The 22,741-nt window shown below is 42.8% G+C and overlaps 1 protein-coding gene across 1 annotated transcript in view; it reads left to right on the top strand.

The window, feature by feature from the left end:
• MOXD1 (monooxygenase DBH like 1) overlaps positions 1-22,741 on the top strand; it is a 773,208-nt gene that overhangs the window by 674,261 nt on the left and 76,206 nt on the right. The window contains exon 10 of the mRNA XM_086925392.1: positions 1,610-1,752. Coding sequence (XP_086781518.1) covers positions 1,610-1,752 — 143 coding nt within the window. The remainder of the gene's footprint in view (positions 1-1,609; positions 1,753-22,741) is intronic.

The following is a 22,741-nucleotide window of genomic DNA, read 5'->3' as shown; positions in this document are numbered from 1 at the left end:
CAGGAGGAAATGTCTCAGCACTTTACATAAACATGGTACTTAGTTGTTTTTTGGAGGACTGGAACAAGGTGCTGAGGCTTGACCAGGAAGGACAACAATAAGGTGGGTGTGGAAATCAGTGTGCAGCTTTTAACTGTACTAAAAATGGGTTTTGCAGAACATTCCAAACATGGTATCTGACTTCACAGAGCCCTGTCTGGCTAAAGATTCCAGCCTTGCTCTGCTGGAAGTTTTGAGAAGCAAAAAGGTGCCTAAGTTCAATGTTTTTTGGAGAACATTCCTATAGTTGATGACTTATTTGTGATCTAATATGTTATGAATTGTGTAGATTTGCAAATTTAAAACTACTATGGATGCTATAATTTCTTGATTTTTAACACAATTGTTTTTGCCTAGTTGTTGCACCAGTTCACTTATATAAGTCAGATGGTTTGGAGCTTCTAGGATCTCAGTCACAGCACACAACAGGAGTGTATCCTCTCACCTCAGGCTAACAGCCTTAGTCACTAGAGGCTAAAAGCATGGTTTTAACCAATTCCTATCTATCTGTTTTCATGGAAATCTCCAAGTCACCTTTTGTGTCTATGGTTAGACTCAGCCAACTTCCTCTCATCATGTAGAACATCCTTTTCTGAACTCTCCTTTTCTGAAAACAGAGCAAGCACCCTCAGACCAATTAAAACATTGAAAGATGTCTTGCAAGCTGGGAATATCTTCATTTTATAATCACTTATATGACATGCATAGTTTCATGATATAGACATTTCAACTAAGGACCTCGTTACGATGTCCAAACACCAAGACCGACTTGGAAGCGGGACCGACCGATTCGCAGTCAGCGGTTCAGTCCAACCGATTACGATGCGACCGAACACTGTTTGGTCGGATTCCCATTGACTCGTATGGGAAACCGTATTCTGCCTGACAACACAGACTCCTATGGGGAAATGGGGGGTGTGCGGAAAACTCTGCACTCTGTGGCAGCACAGAGTGCAGAGTTTTCCGCACACCCCCCATGGTGCCTGCCCCACAGTGCAGGTTTTTACAGGGCAGTACCTTAGGTACCACCTCGGCCAAAAAAGTAGGCCGCAGAATGAAGGGCACCCTGCTAGTAGCCCCAAAAGTCACTTTTCCCAACAGCCTTTTCATGTCAGACAGGCCATCTTGGAAAGGCTGTTGAAAACGGACATCGAAATCACTCGGTCGGTAACGCAGTCCCTAGAACTTTACGACCGACCGACAAATATTCTCAGAGAGCCAGTCGGAACTGATTCGGAAAGACAGTGCGGTTTACAACCCGACTGCGAACAGCGTAATTGGTCTGTCGGATTGTAAACCAACCGAGTGGGTCGGAAGGGTTCAGGCACGGTCTAGGGGAATCCGAATGTCGGGAGGTGGCTTTCCACCTGCCATCGTAATGAGTCAACTTTTAAAAATCATTTCATCAAGCGTTATGATTTTTTTACTGGTGTGTAGCATTTTTTTTAAATGTCCTTACTGATTTCCAAAGTGCATGTCTTAATGTGACATATTTGCCTGTTTAAAAAAAAAATGAGGACAGTGATTTCTATTTCATGGATTCTAACCAACACCATTTTCTAATTTCCAGGGTGGACTGAGCACGAGAGATGAAATGTGCCTCTCCTACTTAATGTATTACCCACGAATAAACCTAGCACGCTGTGAAAGTATCCCCGAGATAACAGAACAACTTCAGTTTATTGGAGTGAAAACAATATATAAACCAGTCGTGTAAGTAACAGAAGCATGAAGCATTACGCTTAAATGTATGTAGTGCAGTTGTGTCTTCAGTAGCTGGCTTTCCTAGTAGCTGGCTTTCTTAGTATGCTTTTTTGCATTATGGATTTGGCACAAAGCAAGTGAGCTTGTTTATCAAATACAAAGACGTACATTGACAAATGGGCATGGAGAAACGTGCTAGTGCAATATAATGGTTTAGAACATTTAAGAAGGAGCACAGGTGCAGTCCTATGTAGCTCTAAGAGCAGTAAGATATTTGACACACCTAGCGTCCACAGCATGATAGACTGTGCTGCCTCAGCGCAGAGACAGGCACTTGTGTCTATACACCTGGAGCGTGTAAACTTAGGGGCTTATTTATGAGAGCCCTGCATCACTTTTGCACCTCGCAAAGTGGTACATGCATGACATAGGGCTCTCAAGTCGATTTATGAAACACAACACCCATGAATTTTGATACTGCCCTAGATTTACAAAATGATGTAGACCTGGAGAAGCACCAAACCTGTACGCCTCCCTAGGTGAGGCGTAACGAGGAGGAATATGTTTATTTCTTCTTCTTATTTCCTCTTTCATTGTGTGCTGCATTCTGCAGGACACATACAAAGAGGAAAACGCCTCTTAGGATTGCTTTTTTGCAGGAAGATGTCCCTTTCTACACAAAAACAATTTTGCATGCAAAGAAGGCACCCTTGCACCATGGTACAAGGGTATCTACATTTGCCTTAGGTTGCCGAAACGGCACCAGTGCAGGGATAAAGGACAGTAATGCACCGTTTTGTATAAATATGGTGCATTCATGGCCTTTTACTGTGGTGTAGTGCAGCACAGCACAGTCCCTTGCTGTGTTGCCCTAAGCTAAAATCCCATAAATGAGGCTTTTAAAATGATATGTCTTCAAGTTAGGGCATTCTTTTCGACAGCAAAGATCAGAGTCAGAAACAGGAAAACCCTACTGTATCCTCGATGTACTTTCTAAAAATCAGGCTCTAACTTAGAGAAATTCTGGGTTTAAGGAATTCACTGTACACACTGCAGGCGAATTAAAACAAGGGCTCAGCTTGGATATGGTGTAGGAATAACAGGCACGAAGATGGTTGCTCAGATTCTATGATAGTGGAAAATAAGAGAGGGAGGCAGAGAATAGCATTGAAAGTTGTGCCAGATCATGTTACTAATGAATCTTAAAATGGAATGCCAGGTATGTCTGTCTTTATAATTGCTCTAATAATATTAATTTATTGCACACAATTAGAACTTAATTGGTACTTTAAAATAACCTACTAGCAAACTCAAAATAATGTGAGGCTGAGTTAAATACTATGCAATGTTTAAGATTTTGCCTTGCAGCTTGTATGTAGCTGATTGGAGTGGAGGCATAACTCACTGAGACATAGTACCAGAATTACAATTTATGGCCTGTAAGTAGCTCAAGAAATTCTGAAAGAAATACGTGACCTACATATTACATTATCCAACTGACCTTCCTGCTTGATGAATCAAACTGGTCATCAGAGATTACAAATAGACCACTCCAGCAAATGTGTTAAATCCCAGAGGTGTCATCCTACATTTTTACGATGAAAAAGCTGGATACACATAGATCTGTACAAGAATAGCCAGGTAAGAGTTGGGAGGGGGGCCAGATGTATGGCTGCTGGTATGGGCATCTGTGTATATAAGGATACAGTAGCAGACAGCGCTGTGCAGAAGATGGTAGGTGTCACTGAGCACACCATTCAGCAAGGGGTGGGTGTGTCACGTGGTATCATGCCCAATTGAGTGTGTTGTGGCAGATGGTGGAGTTCTACTATTGAAAATAATTCAACTACCACCTGACCCTCAATGGCGGTTGCACACTTAACTTCCCTAAGTTACATTTCTCCAACTCTATCCTTCTGTTGCTCATGGGAGGCTAAAGGAACTATCAATAAATGTTTGTTGCCAAATTGTCCTCAAAACACTAGTAGTGGCTAATTGGCTAGGTAGGATGTTCATACCTTTGGAGTGGAAGTCCCAAATAAGGCGGAATACTGAATGAGCCACAGGGGGGGCTTTCCAAATGTGTGCCATGTTTTCCCTACCCAATTTGAAGCGGGTGGAATCACCTTTATTATATTCTGTCCTAGCCCGAACCTTGGGAGATGCCTTGCTCATCACATTTAACAGGTAATACAGCTTGTATGTGAGCAATAAAGTAGTACCGAGAGCTTTACAATCAGGTAAATTTCCAATTTCTTTAGTTTAGTTTGTAAATAACCAAAATTGCTTAGGCATAATTCATTGACTCTGCTCCTCATGACTTAGCCTAGTTTTGCTCCTAAGCTAAATTCCCAATTTGTGGGAACCTTCTTACCACTTCCAACACTGGCCCTTTACATTTGCATCCTTGTTTCATATGTGAATCTATGGTAGTAATATTCTAGAACAGGGTGTAAGAATCAGTGGTAAAGAGAATACACGTTACAGCCTAATCAACTATCATAAATTAGAACCAAAAACACATTTGGTTTGATAAATACATGTCTGCTGTAAGTTTAAATCATACATCTTGCTCTGCTAAAATGACTCAGTAGGTATTTTAGTGAAAAGCAGGAAATATTTATTACAGTGTGATATGCTTGCAGCCTAGAAAAAGACATTTAGGGCCTGATTTGGATGTCGGCCAGAAAGCCTCCGACCTTTTCGACCAACATCTAAGATTAAACTTCGACCGCTGTATTACGGAATTGGCGGTTGGAGTTTAAACTGGCTGGGTAATCGACTGCGTTCTGACAGGCTCAGGGAGTCAACGGGCCAGTCGAAGCGTCTCATAATCTCTAACGAACAACGGGGCATATTACCAACAACTAGCGATAATTTTTGTCTCTAACTTGTTTAGAGACAAACATTATAGCCGCACATCGGCGATTTTTATCGCAGATAAACCTTGTTATTAGCAAGGTTTATCGCAAATGCGATAAAAAACGGCCGCAATGCATGAATATCGCTGAAAAGTCAGCGATATTCATGCATTATCGAGCAAATGCTCTTAGCCATGTTATCCACCTCCCATTGGATAACATGGCTAAGAACTGCTCAGGGCAGGTGTTAGCTTTTGGAGATATTCGCGCTTAGCGCGAATATCTCCAAAAGTTGGTAATAGGAGATAGCGATGTTAGGGACTGTTTCCAGTCGCTAACATCTTGGCACGCCCACTTTGCATGTCATTAGTGATAAATATCACTGACATGCAAAGCGGGGCCCAAGTTGGTCGCTATCTCCTATTAGCTGTCGCTAACTGGTGTTAGCGACAGCTTGTTAATAGGGAGATAATTTTATCTCTGCTTTCTTGGCTTTTAAAGCCAAAAAAGCAGAGATAAACCCCCTTGATAATATGCCCCAACGTTTCCTCGTTGGGATTATGATGGTACTTTCCGACAGCAGTTCCATGTTGGCCTTTCTGACAACGAACTGCTGTTGAAAAGTGCCTTTGTTCCCCCCGGCCCTCTGGTTGTGGCCCTGGGAGGCAGCTTTGGTGCCTCCCTTCACATCCCTGCACTGTGTGCCACACAGTGCAAGGATGTGCAAAAACGTCAATCTTTCAATGCGAGCTTGCGCTACAGGTGCTTTCAGCCTGCCGCACAAGCTCCCATTGAAAAATTGAAGTTTGTGACCGCACCTATGGTCGGTGGTTCCCTCACCGAAACGGTGCCCGCCCGACATCGTAATGTGGTCCTTAGTTGGGACTGAGGTTGGAACTGGCGATATTGTGCAGCATGTGAGCGAGCCTGTAGGGGTTGTGTTTTTTTCTTTGTGGTCACTCAAATTGTTAACACAGTCCTGCAGAGAGAGGGTACACTTTTAGAATAAGAGTTTGGGCCAAAGAGACGTTGCACTGATGCAACCGAAAAGCAAGACAAATCCAATTTGTAGCACTTTCTCTGTTTCGTAAAAGGAAACGGAAACGGAGCAAACAGTTTGCACCATAATAATATTCAGTCACACTTTTTATTGTTTACATCCTAAAAAGTTGGTTCTGTGTTTGAGACACAATCATTCTTAGGACTACAAATAGAGCAACATCATGATGTGTTACTTTTTACGGAGGTTTCTTCCTTAACTACTCATTGACACAGTTAAAAGTAGCATTTTTTGCACAGGGTTTTAAAATATGTTCTTCCATTTTTGCCCTGGTTGAAAATGCTTCCTGTTATATCGACTGGTTGCAAATTCAGTTTGATGCACAGTACACTAGCAGCAAAATGGTACCGAATTTTTCAGAGGAAAACACACAAGATGATGGACGGAATGTTGCACAATGGCAAAACATTCACCCCTAGTCACAGATCTGGGTTTAATCCATCGTTATTTTGCTCACCAAGCCACCCCAGTTCAGACATGGCCATATGAAAATCAGTCTTGACCCTGTGCCTCATGGGAACAGTCCAGCCCGAATTGCCAAGCCATGTCTTGCCTGGACCCGAATCAAGCATCCTAGGACCGGTTTCTGGCTATCAGCCGTCTTCAGCCAGGATAGCTTGACTCCAGTGGCGTAATGAGCACGGGACCCACGTCTGGGCATACCCTTCCCACATAGGGTGAAGAGCAAAACACACAAGATGATGGACGGAATGTTGCACAATGGCAAAACAATTTTTCAGAGGGTCATTTTCGATTGTGGCACATGAAACGATAAAGTTAAGTTTGTAATACATGGAATGAGAGATGGGAAATCACAGAATCTCATTATAGGCTTCTGTATAAATTGTTTGTCCACTAGTCTAGTTTGGTGAAATTCACGAATTTCACTGTTCAAAATTTAGCAAAAATCACAGTTTTGTTTACCGTCAGCCTCATGTTTTTTTTCATGTGTGTTCTAGTATGGTCCTTTCTGTGCAAAACCTAGAGAACTGGATAAGGGAACCTGTATTTTTGCAATACAGTTCTGTGACGGAAAAGTGTGTATATTTTTTTCCGCAAATTTACAGAGGTTTTCTATGCACAATGGCATTGCAAAGCCAAAGAACACTGGCCATTTTCTGCATAGTATTTCTTAATTAATCAATTTTTATGAGGAAAAAATATATATATATATAGCACAAATTGACACTAGTACACACATTTTGACAGTTTTCAACTTTACACACCACTCTGTTAAATGACCAAAATACCCTCTATATTTTCGTGCGATTGCCACTGTAAGATTCAGACTGGTACCAAAAGTAGTCCTGGCAAAAATATTCAAACCAGCCCCTACTTCCTTCTGCTCTCCTTCAATTCATTCTCATTCTCTGTTTCTGTCTCTCTCTTTCTCCTTCACTCGCTCTCTCTCTCTCCTTATGCTCTCATTATACCTGCTGCCATAAGATGGAGCTGAACTCAGTGGCATCCATTTAGTTTAGAAAAACAGTCTCCAATGTTTTCAGTCCTTTGAATTGGGTAAAATTGCCATTCAGGTCTTGACCAGTAGTACTGCATTGCAGGAGTACACTCAGGCAGTGCGAACCTATGCTACAAAATGGGCCTCCATTAATCCATACATACCAGCATTGGATGTCAATTCACCAAAAGGCCAGGGCTATTGAAACCCAAATTCTGGAACAGGAGAGCCACAGGAAGGAGGAGTAAGAGGGACAGGCACGCCAACATTTGGGCCACGCTCAACAGCAGTACCAAAAGATGGGGCTGGAAGAGGCTAAGTATGCATGGCTAGCCTCTCAGAGCAGGCTCTATCGATGGGGAGATACGTCTGGGAAATTATCACACCCTTTGTGTCAGAACGATCTGATGCCAATTCATGTTTTCGCGATTTGTGACAATCATGCCACGATGTTCACCAAACCAAGTGCGGTGGCCAATAGTTTTGCAGGGTTTTTGTTGGGCCCTGTACGCAAATAGGGACATATTGACTGACGCACAGGTCTCACATTTTTTTAGATGATCTACCCCTGAAGACTTTGTCAGCTGCTGCTAGGGTGTCGCTAGAGACCTCCTTTACAGTTGAAGTACTGTCTACAGTAGTGTCAGAGCCGCACCCGGGAATAGCCCCAGGCCCGAATGGGTTTCCCAGCAAGTTCCTTTAGAGCATATATGCCGCTGCTGGGCAGTCATTACCTGGACATAAGTCATTAGCTGGAATTGCACATGCCCCCGGACTGGCGACATGCTGAGATAGTGGTGTTTCCTAAGCTAGGGCACCCCCCAGAGCTTCATTCCTCATATCATCCAATCTTTCTCTTATATATAGAGGCCAAGCTGTTGGCAAACACCATAGCTAATAGATTGTTGCTCACATGGCTGACCTGGTGCATCCGGCCAGCTTCATGCCCCATCGCGCTATGCATCACAGCATCCTTGGGGCTCAAAACGCAATAGCAACCGTGGATCGCCTGGGATGTCAAGCAGCCTTACTCTTAGAAGATATAGATAAGGCATTTGACTCCGTTATTTGGACATACCTATTTGCACTTCTGTGGCGACATAATATGGGCTCTCGCTTACTTTCATACATTCACTTGCTATGTACAGACCTCATTGAATCTGTGTGTGTATGGCAGACTCGGTCTCCTCCCCCTTCCCATCAGATGCCCCCATCCCCTCTTTATTTGCTTAGACCATGGAGCCATTGGCTGTATGGGTAAGAATTGATGCCTTAGTCTCAGACCTCATTGTGCTGTATGTCGATAATGTCCTGTTCTTCCTCACAGACCCGTGCACATCAGTCCCCAGGATCCTACGAATAATGCAGGTGTTTGGGGAAACATCAGGATTATACATGAACATCTGCAAGTCATTATTATGGCTGCTTCGGGGGGGTCGCCCGTCGATAGCATGGGTCCGGTGGACTTGTCTGTAGCAGTGGATGGTCTGCAGTACCTGGGTGTCTTTTGTTCATTCAGTCGATTTCCTGGGACCACAATCTGACTACTCTGACAGAATGTGTGAGTACTGAGGTTAGATCACGGTCTCATTTGCCCTTGTCCCTCTATAGCCAATCCGCCATCTTCAAGATGGTATACCTTCCCTGCCTCCTTTATCAACTGCTGAATCACCCCTATCCGATTTCTCTTTCGTGGTTTCGGCAGATCAGTGAGATACTGGGTCAGTGTGGAGCCTCCCAGGTGGCTCTACGAACATACTTTCATTCTGCATACTGTGGAGGCATTGCAACTGCAGACGTTTAGTCTTGCCATGCAGCCTCACACCTACAGGTGCTTAACAAATGGTGGTAAAGCCCCAGAGATGGCTCTGCATATGCAGTTGAATGCTGCATGATGGGAGAACTATCCCTTTACGAGTATCTATATAGTAGATCAGATGTGAGATCCCTCCACATGGCAGCAAGAGTGTTGATCCTGGTATGGTTGCAATCTTTTCTCAGGAATGGTTGGTGGGGTCGCCTTAGGTGGAGATTTTGTGGCAGAACAGACCAAGTCTCCAAATGGCAGGTCTGCAGGCTTTCAGGGATAGGATTACATTGCAATTTCTTCTTTAGGAGACATGATACGCAGCCTTATCCCTAAATCTTCCCAGGAACTTCAATCCAAATTCTCAATGTCCTGCAGCCAATACCTACAATTCCATCACACCGTAATCCCATATATCAACAGTCTGTTAGCCCTTCCAGATTTTAGCCTGTTAGAGGGTAAACTCCTAATGGGAGACCTTGGTGGCCATCAAATAACAAAAATCTACCAATCTCATCACAAATAGGGTTATCACATTAGATGCCCTTTGGGCGGCGTGGCAGAGGAATATGGAGCAAATTGATGACGATGATTGGTCGTGGCATAGGAGTCCGTGTGGAGGGCTGCAATATCCTCTTGCCTGCAACTGATTCAACTTAAATATTTACATTGTGCCTACTTTACTCAACGTAAGCTGTGGGGAATGGGTCTTGTTAATTCCCCCGTTTGTCGGCAGTGTGGTGAAGGAGATGACACCTTCTTACATACAGTGTCGGCCTGTAGAACTCTTGTTCGTTTCTGGAGGGGGGTTGTGGCATGCCTGGCTGAGGTTCTGGGTTGGGATCTCCCATGTCCCCAAAACTACTATTATTACATAGCATTGAAGGGATAGGTGGCAACAGATACAAAGGTCACTGGCTATTTCTCGGTCTTACGCTTGCTAATCGAGACATCGCAAGACTTTGGAAGGCCAAGACTCAGGCCTTGCTGGGAGTTTGGAAGAAGGGTATGGATTTCTGTATGGGCCGAGAGGTACCTGTATTTCAAGTGGCCACAGAAACATCCCAAAATCTGGCAGCGGAGGGCAGACTGCTGTGGCTTGACTCTTGAGCCTATTACCCTGTGGACATGCATATAGAGTCTGAAATTCAACAATGTGGCATGGACATATATGCTGCTTCATAACTCAAGTATACGGCGGACTGTGGTGTAGTGTAGTTCCTATTTTCCCTATAGGCCCTGCGCATTGAAATAACATAAACAGCAGTGTAGACGTAGGAGTGCGGTCTCCTCGGTCTCTACTGACTATGTTAGACCTAATTGGGTTTGTACCAGCTAGCTCAGAGGTCATTGGAAACTTTTTTGACTGAATAGGAAGTGATCAGCTTCCCTGGCTCAGACAAGAAGGGATTCAGTTTTCCAACAACCGCATTAACATGACAACTTTGCTCCTCAGAATAAGAGTCAATCTCTATAGTCGTGTGAAACAATAGACAGCTATTTCACTCAGTCAGTTGTGCAAAATTACTTTCACCTGGATGCAGAGAATAGAGACAGGCGTTTTCAATAAAAAGGTATTATTTATTGAACAGTCTTTCTTCTCATGCAAGAGAAATGAGTTGCCACAATTGTAAGACTTGTTATTATAAAAAGTGCGTACAGTAAAAGGAGTATTGCGAAATAATACTGTAAAAGCATTGATATGAGTTCTTAGCCATATGATAGTTAAAATGAGTAAAATATATACATTCATATATACATTTGGCTAACGTCCTCAATTGGTGCTTCTAACTACGCCTACCCCAGTGTACCTGACCTAAGCCTAATACGTGGGAGGGAGTAAGGAAGTAGCAGTTTAAGTTAAGTTGGTTTTGCCAAGGGTTTGCTTCAAGAATTCTCTCTAAGGGTTTAGTCAGCACCGTACCTCTGGAATAGAATGTTGGAGGTCTGGTATCTCCTCTCAGGACTCGATATTCCAGTTACCCGCAAGGGTAGGCTGGAAACGCCGGAGCTGTATTTTCTCGGCAGGAGAAAAGACAGCGTCTCTCTCAGCGCGTCAAGGAGGAGGAGGGGCAGCGTCTGTGGGCTTCTCGCATCTGCTGGGCTCTGCAAGGGACAGCTGTTCTGCTCCTGTATTCACCACCACCATCGCTGTGTTTGCTTAAGGCAACGTTGGTATCATTTATACCTGAAAGGTGCCGAGTTTGACGTAAGTTTTTGGACATAAGACGTCAATAAAGATGTCACTAAGAACAGGTCGTTCTTACAGTGCTCATTAGAGTTCTATTACTAATCAAAACAAAGCAAGCGGGGCTTTCCCAGGTTGCTGGGGGTTTTATCTGTTGAAAGAACTCGGTGTGTTGTCTAGGAATCTAAGGAAGTGGCTTCTGCTGTGTCATGTACTGTAATGAGCTGCAGAGACGAGTTACTGAAATATGGCTCTGATCATTTATGCCATTATAGGGATATCAATTGATTATAGCCGTATAGGGGCATGATGTCACAATATTGATCGGGGTCCTAGATAGAACACAACAGTGGGCTGTGGGCTGTGGGCTGGGTAGACACGGGGGGCACTGGAGGATTAAAGAGTACATAGTTAAGTCATTGATTTGTATTTTTCTTCTTTTCATTGCATTACTGCTTGGTCAAAGCATAGGAAGTAATGCCAAGTCAATGATTGAGAGATGCATTGTATATGAGTCCAGTTCCCCTGGGCCATACTGTAGCAGGAAATCTAATAAAATGTGCTTTGAAAAAATAAAAAGACTGAGGTAGAGGAAGCGACATCACTCGCCCTTTGACCTTCAATTTTACTCACACAGACTAGCTTACACAGACATATTCACTCACACTCATCTGCAAGCTCTCACACAATATACATTTAAAATAATTTTTCTTTTTTTTACCTCAACTGCCAGGGAAGATCATACTCCAGCTAATTGTACTTCAGTTTTCATTACACTAATATTGAAGAATGCTTCATTATTCACTGTTAGTGTAATAAAAAATTGAGAAAAAAACAAGGGAAATAGAGCCCCAACCAAACACTAAAAGGTTAAGTTACCAGTGTGTTCCTCCCACTGATTTTCCCACCTTTGATGCCAGGGGTAACAGAAGCAGTGCCAGGGGTCGCAAAGGGGCACGCCAGGGGTCACAAATGTGACCCCTGGAGACCCCTAAAGTCCATGAAAGTCTATAGACCCAATTACTGCTAAGCACACCCAATTTTTTAAGCCAAAAATCACTTTCTTTCAGCTGTGTTCTTTAGCTGTTTGCTGCCTAAAATTGCTTTGCTTCAAAAGAAGTCAAAGGGTAAATAAATTCCCTGATTTTCTATCTAAAATCTCCTACTTTCCTGTCCAAATGCAGAGTTCATCTGAATTGAAGCCCCTGGAGGAGTCAGTGATTCTTATAGGCATGTGTGTTAAATAGAGCACAAATGCCATGCCCCATGCCTCGTTTTTCAGTAACCCATGAGGTGTACAATGATAACTGGTGGGATAGCTCAGTGAGTTACACCCTTGTAATTGATGTTGGCATGAGGTTATTAAATTCTGGGGCACATTTTTGTAAATAGTGACGCAGGGCGGTACACAGTGTTGAATTCTGTAGCATACATAAAAAGAGGAAAATGCCTCCATGGATTGTACCTTCCTGCACAAAAACAACCCTGCCTACAACACAGGCACCCTTGCATCATGGTACGTGGCTGCCTACATTGGTGCTGGGCTGCTGAAATGGTGCCAGTGCAGGGGGAAAGAACAGGAATGCACTGTATTGCTAAAATACGGTGCATTCCTCCAATTTTCACAGTGGCACAGGCCAGCGCTACAAGTGACTTGCTGCACTGCCATGCGCCACTATACTCATAAATGTACCCCATAGAAAGAGGAAAAAACAAGGAGAAATAAAGATATTTCGCATTGTTATTCCTCATCTAGGGAGGCACAACTTTTTGCCACATTTCCAGGTTTACCAAGTATTGTAAATCTGGGAATACGTCAAAAACCATGGGATTTGTATAGGACTAGCCACCACATTGCCCATGGAATACCACATTTACGAAAAGTAAGGTAACACAGAAATTTGCTCTGCATTGCCTTACTACAGATTTAGGTAACCATTCAAAGACACGCAATGTGACTTCATACATCTTACTTACAGTCCTGCCAAGCGTCACGCAACACGTGTGACGCCCACGCATTTCAGTGCGGTGATCCGCATCACCGCACTGAAATGAAATGTCACGCATCATGCTGCCAGGCGAGCCAACGGCGCCGGTCACTGTGCCCTTCAGTCACCGTGGCTCTCTCTCTGCTGCTCGAGGTGCTGCCTGTGTCCCAAACAGTTAACAGCACAGACTCCCTGCGCAGCTCTCAGCCGGTGCTAAAATGTATTGAGTACTGCACCGTTCTGTCTGCCAGGAGAGCTGATGACAGCAGGGGGCAGGCCCGGGCTGCCTGCCCTAGTCCGAAGTGCAGCCAATGATGAGCACCAACGTATCACCAGGTAGGCCGGGTCCGATCATTAAATCCGGATGTGCGGTACTCCCCCGTCACGTCCGGCGGCCGCCAGGAACACAGGAAGTTAGTCGGCGCAATGGAATCTGAGCGAGTGTTGTGTATGCATGCGCGTGTTAATTCTCGCGCATGTATTTCTTTTCAATTGTACCTCGTGCATTTGTTATTCTTTGATTGCATGTGTCTCGCTACACGGCACGATATGTTATCGTGCCGTTCCACGCTGTACAGTTACTGTTAGGACAGTTGCTGCTGACTGTCCGGAGCCTTCAGGTGTGTTGCTGGAAGTGCTTCTTTATCCACAATTAAACTTACTTTATTTATCAACAATTTCCTTGGTCTTTGACTCTACAATTTGGCGACGAGGGACGGAGCATTTACGGACCATTTAGAAGCATTTCCTGGCTTAATTTATATTTAAAACTCATTTCCTATGAGCATCGAAAATTTACATTCACGTCTTTGAATGCTGATGATGTTTCCGTAATCTACAAAGTGAACGAAGATCAACAAAGTGAGGTTTGGAATTCCTTTACTCACCTTTTCTTCGTACTTCGACACGTCTCTTCTTCAGTTCTCTGCTTTGCGCTGTGTGCGTGAATATCGTCTTCGTGATTACCGTGCTGACGTATAGATGATTTTGGGCTGAAGTGATTGGTTTATTCCAATTAGGACGCTACTCTTCCGTTTTTTTTCTTTAACGAAAAGAAAAGAGGTGACTTCATTTTCTTCCGGTTTGTTTACAAACTGCGAGGTGAAAACGAAAAGAAAAGAGGTGACTTCATTTTTCTTCCGGTTTGATTACAAAATACGACGTGAAAGGGAAAAGTGATCCACACCTTCAAGGGTCGTGTGACTGTTTATTTTTCTACGATGAACAGTCATCCTCTTGTTCTATTGTGTTCCTGACAAGTACTGTGTTCCTTCATTGACAGTACTCATTAAGTGCTCGTGAATATATTTGACACATCGTTTTTTTAAAATTTATTTATTTAACCGAGTGTTACATAGTAATTTCTTTTACTATTTACTTGTTTAATTAACCTTATATACAGACCATTAATACTAAGTGTAATTTTAGTTTCACATTTTCTTCATTATGTGTGCGCAGGGTTACACTCTTTCTCCACCACAAAGTTATTGGTCAGCAGGTGGTTCTCCTTGTATGCCTTGGATTGAATGGAAAGCTTATTTTTTAAACTATATTGAAACTTTAGATGCCAATGGGAAGATGAAAGCTCCAGAAAAGAAAGGTATTTTCTTACATTGCTTAGGACCTGAAGGATTAAAAGCTTTTAATCAATTGCCCATATCACAAGCTAGCGGTGATATGAATGTTTTTGATAAGGCTGTATATGATTTTGACAAATATTGTTCTCCTAAAGTATGTATAGGAATCTCCAGATATAATTTTTTTCAGAGGAAACAGTTAAGTGAAGAATCTGTAGACAATTTTGTGTCTTCTCTAAAAACTTTAGCTTTAGACTGTAAATTTGGAAATTTACAAGAAGATCTTATTAGAGATCAAGTTGTTATGCACTCAAGTAATGAAACCATACAAGAAAGATTATGGATCAACGGTGATGAAAATTTAGATTTTGTTGTATCCATTGTAAGAAAAGCAGAACTTTCCTGTAGGAGTGCGCAACAGGTCAAAGGCAAAGAAGTTTCTGTTAGTAAAGATATTGTTTCAAAGATTAATTCTAAATATGATAATAAGAATAAGGATTTTTCAAAAAAGAAACAAACATTTTCCTCTAAAGGGAATTCTGAGGAGTTCAAAGGTAACTTAAAGTGTTTCAGATGCAACAGCAAATCACATTTGGCAAATAACAAAATTTGTCCTGGTTTAAAACAGAAATGTTCAAATTGTGGTTTAATGGGACATTTTACTTTTGCTTGCAGAAGGGGTAAAGTTAACCAAAAGGAGAAATGTATTGAGCAAAGTGACAATAGTGATGATGAAACTTTCGCAAATGACTCTAACAACTGTTCTTTTGTGTTAAATGTAAAAGAGTCTGTGATTTTGAAAGTAAATGATACTGGGATTAAGAAAAAGCCATTATGTGATATGGTTATTGGAGGTGTAAAAATCAACATGTATGCTGATTCGGGTTCACCTTATTCTATTGAGTGTGAATCTGTCTGAAAAAAATTATTTGTGCATAGATTAGGTAGTCACTTGGAGAAAAGTGATATCAATCCTGAAGGGTACTCTGGTGGAAGGATAAACATTTTGGGATTCAGAACATTAGTTTTCAGATTCAAAAACAGAAAGTGTATTGCAAAGTTGTATGTTTCAAAAAAAGGCCCTTCAGTGCTTAGCTGGTTTGACCAGGGCAAATTAGATATCATATTGAATCCTAATAGTCCCAATCCTGTAATGTTGGTTGATGAACAAAATGGAATTTCTAATTTGATGTTGAATACGTTTCCTAATGTTTTTTCAAAAGGCATTGGGAGGTTAACCAATTTTAAACATGAAATTCGCTTAAAAGAAAATGCTTGTCCTAAAGTACACAAAGCTCGAAATATTCCTTTTGCTGTTAGAGAGGAAGTAAAGAATGAATTAGATGCTTTAGTGGAAGGTGGCATAATAGAAAGAATTGAATCGTCTGAATGGGTTTCGCCCATAGTGGTTGCCAGACGAGCCAATGGCAAGGTCAGACTCTGTATTGACCTTCGCCATCTCAACAATAATATTGTTGTAGATCAATTTCCCCTTCCCCGCATTTCTGAAATGTTATCGGTTGTTGGTGGTTCAAATTTCTTTTCAACCATTGACTTATCTGCTGCTTACCACCAGATAGAGCTTAATGAGAAAAGTAAAGACCTAACTGCATTTATCACACCATTTGGGTGCTTCAGATTTAACAGGATGCCTTTTGGTTTGGCGTCTGCAGCAGCAATTTTTCAGAGGGTTATGCAGGACATTCTAAAGGATTGCAAAAATGCCATCTGTTTCCAAGATGACATTTTGGTCTTTAATGATGACAAGGATAAGCACATTGCTGCTCTGGAAGAGGTGTTAGGTGCACTCAATGTACATGGTCTTACCATTAAGTATGAGAAATGTAAATTTGGTGTTCATTCTGTTAATTATTTAGGCCATGAACTATGTGAAGAAGGTATCAAACCAAAATCTTCTCTTTTAGAAGCCATTGAGTCTGCGCCTCATCCTCAGTCTAAGGATGATGTAAGATCCTTTTTAGGACTAGTTGAGTTTTATGCCAGATATGTACCTGATTTTTCATGTAGAACATTTAATATCAGACAGTTGATTAAGAATAGAGTTGCTTGTGAATGGACAGATGAGTGTGAGAAGGAATTTTGTGATGTGAAGAGTGCTATTTGTTCTGCGAATGCACTTTCTTGTTTTGATCCTTCTTTACAAATTATTATTACCACTGATGCTAGTTCAAAAGGGCTTGGGGCTGTATTTACTCAAAGAACTAAGGAAGGAAAGGAAGTCATTATTGCACATGCCTCCAGAGCTCTTACTCCTGCTGAGGAAAAGTATTCCACAATAGAAAGGGAGACTTTAGCGTGCATTTGGGCTTTGGAACACTTCAGAGTGTTTGTTTGGGGTAAGGAGTGTATATTGAGGAGTGTAAACACTAAAGAGAAGCTCTCCCGCCTAGGGAGAGGGCGCCCCTATGCACAACTGAGGGAGGACCAAGGGGTCTGGATCAATTCATCCAATGTATCCAATGAAAGTGTTCACAGCGGAGATATTTACATATATCCAGTTTTATTGGGATATCATGTTTTGGGTATTTTCAGTTGTATAATGCATTTCAAGATTGGTAATCCAAAACAACATGCATGATTCCAGGTATGTTCATAGTCACACAGCCCAATGCATTTCGGGCGGAGCCCGTCGTCAGGGGGTTACTCTATAACAACAAAAAACAGAATGGCTCGCTATAATTGCGTAGCAGAAAACTAAATGATACTGACAATATAAAAACGAAGAACACACGGTGTGTATAACATGATGAAAAGTGAGCAAGCAAAGAAAAAAGAATAGGGGTATCTGAGTTACGTTCTAAACACCAAGAATTGAATACACCCGGTGAAAAAAGACGGACCTGTGCTCTCGAGGGATGACAGCCTTCACCCTAACGTGATCTTTTAGAAGACGAAGCTGCACCGTAACTACAAACCGAATGGATTTCCCCGTGAATGCACTGCCAAATGATTAAAACGCTCGAATGATACTGCACAGCAGGGCAGGGTAGCGTACTTACTCGTGTGACCGGCGTCAGCGGACTACGCGGAGTTCCGTGAGGTAGACGAGACAGTGTGCGGAGTTAGCAGAACAAGTAGCGAGAGGTGAACAGGAAAGAAGGACTAGAGTAAAGCAAAACGGCCCAAGGGATCAGGATAGAAGAAACGCGTGAGCGCCATCTTGTAACAGGCAAAACTAACAAACAATATACAATATAGATGAAAGAAAAAACATAAGGAAAAATGACACATGAGAAATAACGTGAGAGCAATGATGCATACAAGAAAAATCTAGTTCACAATTAAAGGTAGCACAAAAATTCAATGCGGTCGTTAAGCCCCAAGGGGGCCATCGTGGACAGATATCGGATCCAGAAATTTTCCCTTCTCAGGAGTAAGTTCTTATTATTCAAGGTGATGGGTACTTGTTCAAGTATCTGGTATTTCAGTTGGGCTACTGAATGTCTATTTTCCAAAAAGTGAGTGGCAACTGTAGATTTTAAGTTCCCAGTGCGAATATTGCTCTTATGTTCTAAGATCCTCGTGCGGATCTTGCGTTCCGTGTGTCCCACATAGCATTTGCCGCAAGGGCATTTCAAAACATATATGACATTCTTGCTGTTACATGTGGCGTTGACTCTCAGTTTAATGGTGTTGCCTTTCATGGGGTGGTTAATCAGGTTCCCTAGGATACAGTTATTGCAATTGCTGCAATTGTGGCAGGGTTTGAGACCAGAGTATGTGACATTAGATTTGGGTGTACTGGTGTTGTTCAAAAGTTCTTTTAGATTTTTGCCCCTGGTGAATGCGAAGATGGGTGTTTCTGCGAATAGACCCTTGAAGTCAGCTTCCATTGTTAGTATGGGCCAATGTTTACGGATGATTTTCTGAAATTGAGCAGATGCTTTAGAGTGCTTGGATACAACTACTAGCCGGTCGGGGGGTGTCTTCTGTTTAGGAAGTAGCAACGAGGCTCTGGTGCATTTCTCACTTCTCTGTATGGCCAAATCTAGTATCGGGGTGGGATATCCCCGAGCTCTCAACCTTTCTAGGACTGTTTGGATTTGAATCTTGCTTTCCTCGGGTTTAGAAACAATACGTTTAACTCGCAGAATCTGGGCATAAGGTAGATTGTTTTTTAATCCCATGCGATGGAAGCTCTGGTAGTGTAATGTCGAGTTTCTGTCGGTAGGTTTTCTGAAGATGGAAGTGGACCAGTCACCCAGTTCTCTTGATATTTTAACGTCCAAATAATGGACGCAGGATGAGCTGTAATCCCATGTAAATTGTATCCTTGGTGTAACCTGGTTCCAGGTGTTGAGGAAGGTGACCAGAGTTTCGCCTGTGCCAGTCCATAAAAGAAAAATGTCATCAATGTACCGGAGGTATAACCGGCTGTGTTCTTGCCAATCAGATTTGTTTAGGATGTGGGTTTCTTCGAATATTCGCATGAAGATGTTGGCGTAGCAAGGAGCTGCCGAGTTTCCCATGGCCGTGCCATTGAGCTGTAGGAACCATTTGTCAAAGATGGTAAAGTAGCTGTGATATAGTGTGAATAAGGTGAGTTCCATCAAGAATATTTTTAGATCCTGGTCAAGGTCTGATTGAGCCAATGTGTTTTCAACAGCTTCTATCCCTTCGTCATGTGGGATTGAAGTATATAAGGAACTGACATCCACAGTACACATGATGAGGTTAGACTCTTTGAGTAGATTCATGATGGGTTCCAATTTGAGTAAGAAATCTGTAGTATCTTTTACAAAAGAAGCTGATGTGGAGACGAATGGTTGGAAGTATTTGTCCAAGAATTTCCCTACATTCTCATGGATGCTTGTTCTCGTCGACACAATCGGTCGGAAGGGCGGATTAGTGGGATGTTTGTGGAGTTTAGGTAACATGTACAGTGTCGGAGGCTTGGGATTAATTGGTATGAGATACCTCTTCGTTCTCTCATTGATGAGGGAAAATTTCTGGATCCGATATCTGTCCACAATGGCCCCCTTGGGGCTTAACGACCGCATTGAATTTTTGTGCTACCTTTAATTGTGAACTAGATTTTTCTTGTATGCATCATTGCTCTCACGTTATTTCTCATGTGTCATTTTTCCTTATGTTTTTTCTTTCATCTATATTGTATATTGTTTGTTAGTTTTGCCTGTTACAAGATGGCGCTCACGCGTTTCTTCTATCCTGATCCCTTGGGCCGTTTTGCTTTACTCTAGTCCTTCTTTCCTGTTCACCTCTCGCTACTTGTTCTGCTAACTCCGCACACTGTCTCGTCTACCTCACGGAACTCCGCGTAGTCCGCTGACGCCGGTCACACGAGTAAGTACGCTACCCTGCCCTGCTGTGCAGTATCATTCGAGCGTTTTAATCATTTGGCAGTGCATTCACGGGGAAATCCATTCGGTTTGTAGTTACGGTGCAGCTTCGTCTTTTAAAAGATCACGTTAGGGTGAAGGCTGTCATCCCTCGAGAGCACAGGTCCGTCTTTTTTCACCGGGTGTATTCAATTCTTGGTGTTTAGAACGTAACTCAGATACCCCTATTCTTTTTTCTTTGCTTGCTCACTTTTCATCATGTTATACACACCGTGTGTTTTTCGTTTTTATATTGTCAGTATCATTTAGTTTTCTGCTACGCAATTATAGCGAGCCATTCTGTTTTTTGTTGTTATAGAGTAACCCCCTGACGACGGGCTCCGCCCGAAATGCATTGGGCTGTGTGACTATGAACATACCTGGAATCATGCATGTTGTTTTGGATTACCAATCTTGAAATGCATTATACAACTGAAAATACCCAAAACATGATATCCCAATAAAACTGGATATATGTAAATATCTCCGCTGTGAACACTTTCATTGGATACATTGGATGAATTGATCCAGACCCCTTGGTCCTCCCTCAGTTGTGCATAGGGGCGCCCTCTCCCTAGGCGGGAGAGCTTCTCTTTAGTGTTTACCTTCCAACACTGACTGGCCAGACAGTGTTTCCCCGTTGCACACTACAAATTTTTAAAAGAAATTACCATCTTGGATTACATCAGCTGTGCGAGATCCTTTCATTTATATATTGAGGAGTGATCATAAACCCTTAGTACGTCTTCTCACTACTGAAGGGATGCTGAGAGCTTCAGCCCGCATTGCACGCATGTCCATGCGCTTACAGGATTTTATTTATGATATACAATATGTACCTGGAAGGGAAAATGTTTCTGCTGATTTTTTGTCAAGGATGCCTTTACCCATTCAAGAAGATTTGCACAATGAGTGGGATGATTTTCAGATTGCTATGATTCATGATGAGGGTCCCATTTCTATTGATCAGACTCTATGGAAGGAGAAATTTGAGGATGATGAGATTTTGAAGAATGTGGCAAGTTACATCACTGGTGTTTGGCCTGATAAGAAGTATCTTAGTTCAGGGTTGAAGAGTTTCTGGGAGGTGAGATCAGAACTTTCATATTGTGACAATGTCATTAAAAGAGGTGAACGTATTGTTCCACCGGTGGGTGTGAGAAAGGTCATAGTTTTACAGGGTCATGAAGGTCATAGTGGCATGGTCAGAACTAAGCAACAAGTTAAGCATTTATTTTAGTGGCCAGGCATGGATGTGTTTATTGAACGCTTAGTTAGGAATTGTGTTATTTGCGCGAATTCTGATAAGTCCTTGGTTACTCATAAACCCAATATGGGTGTGCATACTATTCCTGACAATCCATGGGAAACTATTGCTATGGACATTATGGGTCCCATTGGTTGTGATTCTAAGTACATCATTGCGGCGTGTTAATTCTCGCGCTTGTATTTCTTTTCAATTGTACCTCGTGCATTTGTTATTCTTTGATTGCATGTGTCTCGCTACACGGCACGATATGTTATCGTGCCGTTCCACGCTGTACAGTTACTGTTAGGACAGTTGCTGCTGACTGTCCGGAGCCTTCAGGTGTGTTGCTGGGAGTGCTTCTTTATCCACAATTAAACTTACTTTATTTATCAACAATTTCCGTGGTCTTTGACTCTACAGCGAGCGTGCAGGCTGCCTCAGTTGCTCACACTCACAGACTCTCATCATGGCTGTTGGCACCAGGTCGGCCGGGCCGGCCCCAGGGGGGGTCCGTCCCAACTGAGAGGTAGAGGCTGGCTGCAGAGCTCACTGGTTTGCGGGCGGCAGGTGCACCGGAATCATGGTGCTCGGCTGGCTGGCAGCACTACAGATCGCACCTTCAGTCTGTTGCAGTGGGGCTAAAATATCTATGGCTGCCCCCTGCCGGTAAATAATTATTTCCGACCCGGGGGCCGGTCGAGGGATAGTGCTGGAGCCTGTGTCTGACGGGAGGTACAGGCAGTGTGAGGCTGCTGCTCCTGCTCATTGCAGCTGTACAGGTCTCTGCAGTACGAATGGGCCCCTTTTCTGTCTTGGTATACAGAGACTCGAGCCTTTAAAAAAATGGAGTATAAGTCGAGACAACACACTCAGAGAATCAAAGAGCAGGACCACTAATGTCAGTCATGCGCAACAATTAAAAGTGCGCAATAAGTTGTGACCAGTAAAAAACAGATTGGAGCAGGTGCCTCTGTGGAAGGAAGGTAGGCCCAAGAGAAGCGGGTAGTTCAGAGCGTTGCTGGGATTTTTGGAACAGCAACTTACACTGAGCAAGCTAAGGCTGAGTGAGAGCAGGTGCGTAGCTGTTTGCCAAAAATGTTTTCATTTTTCATGACTGATATTTAAAGGCAAGGTGACATTTTTCAACAACTGTGTGAAAATGGTGCTTCATCTGTATTTGCAAGGCGGCCTCTATAGAGCAAAAGGACTCAAAATTAACGTTTTCCGATCAAAACAAACAGTGCAATTGGGGGTTGCTGGAGCACGGACAGGGAGAGAGGGATAATGACAGAGAGGAAAGGGCTAGAGAGTGAGCGCATGAGAGAGGAGAGGGATAAAAAGAGACAGGAGAGGGATAAAAGGATAGGAGAGGGATGAAAGGATAGAGAGGAGAGGGATAGAGAGAGAGAGAGCATGCAAGGGGGAGGGCAACAAAGACAGAGGAGAGGT

Source organism: Lissotriton vulgaris, chromosome 6 (genome assembly GCF_964263255.1).
Source record: "Lissotriton vulgaris chromosome 6, aLisVul1.2, whole genome shotgun sequence".
NCBI lineage: Eukaryota > Metazoa > Chordata > Amphibia > Caudata > Salamandridae > Lissotriton > Lissotriton vulgaris.
This window is presented reverse-complemented; position numbering and strand designations above follow the sequence as displayed.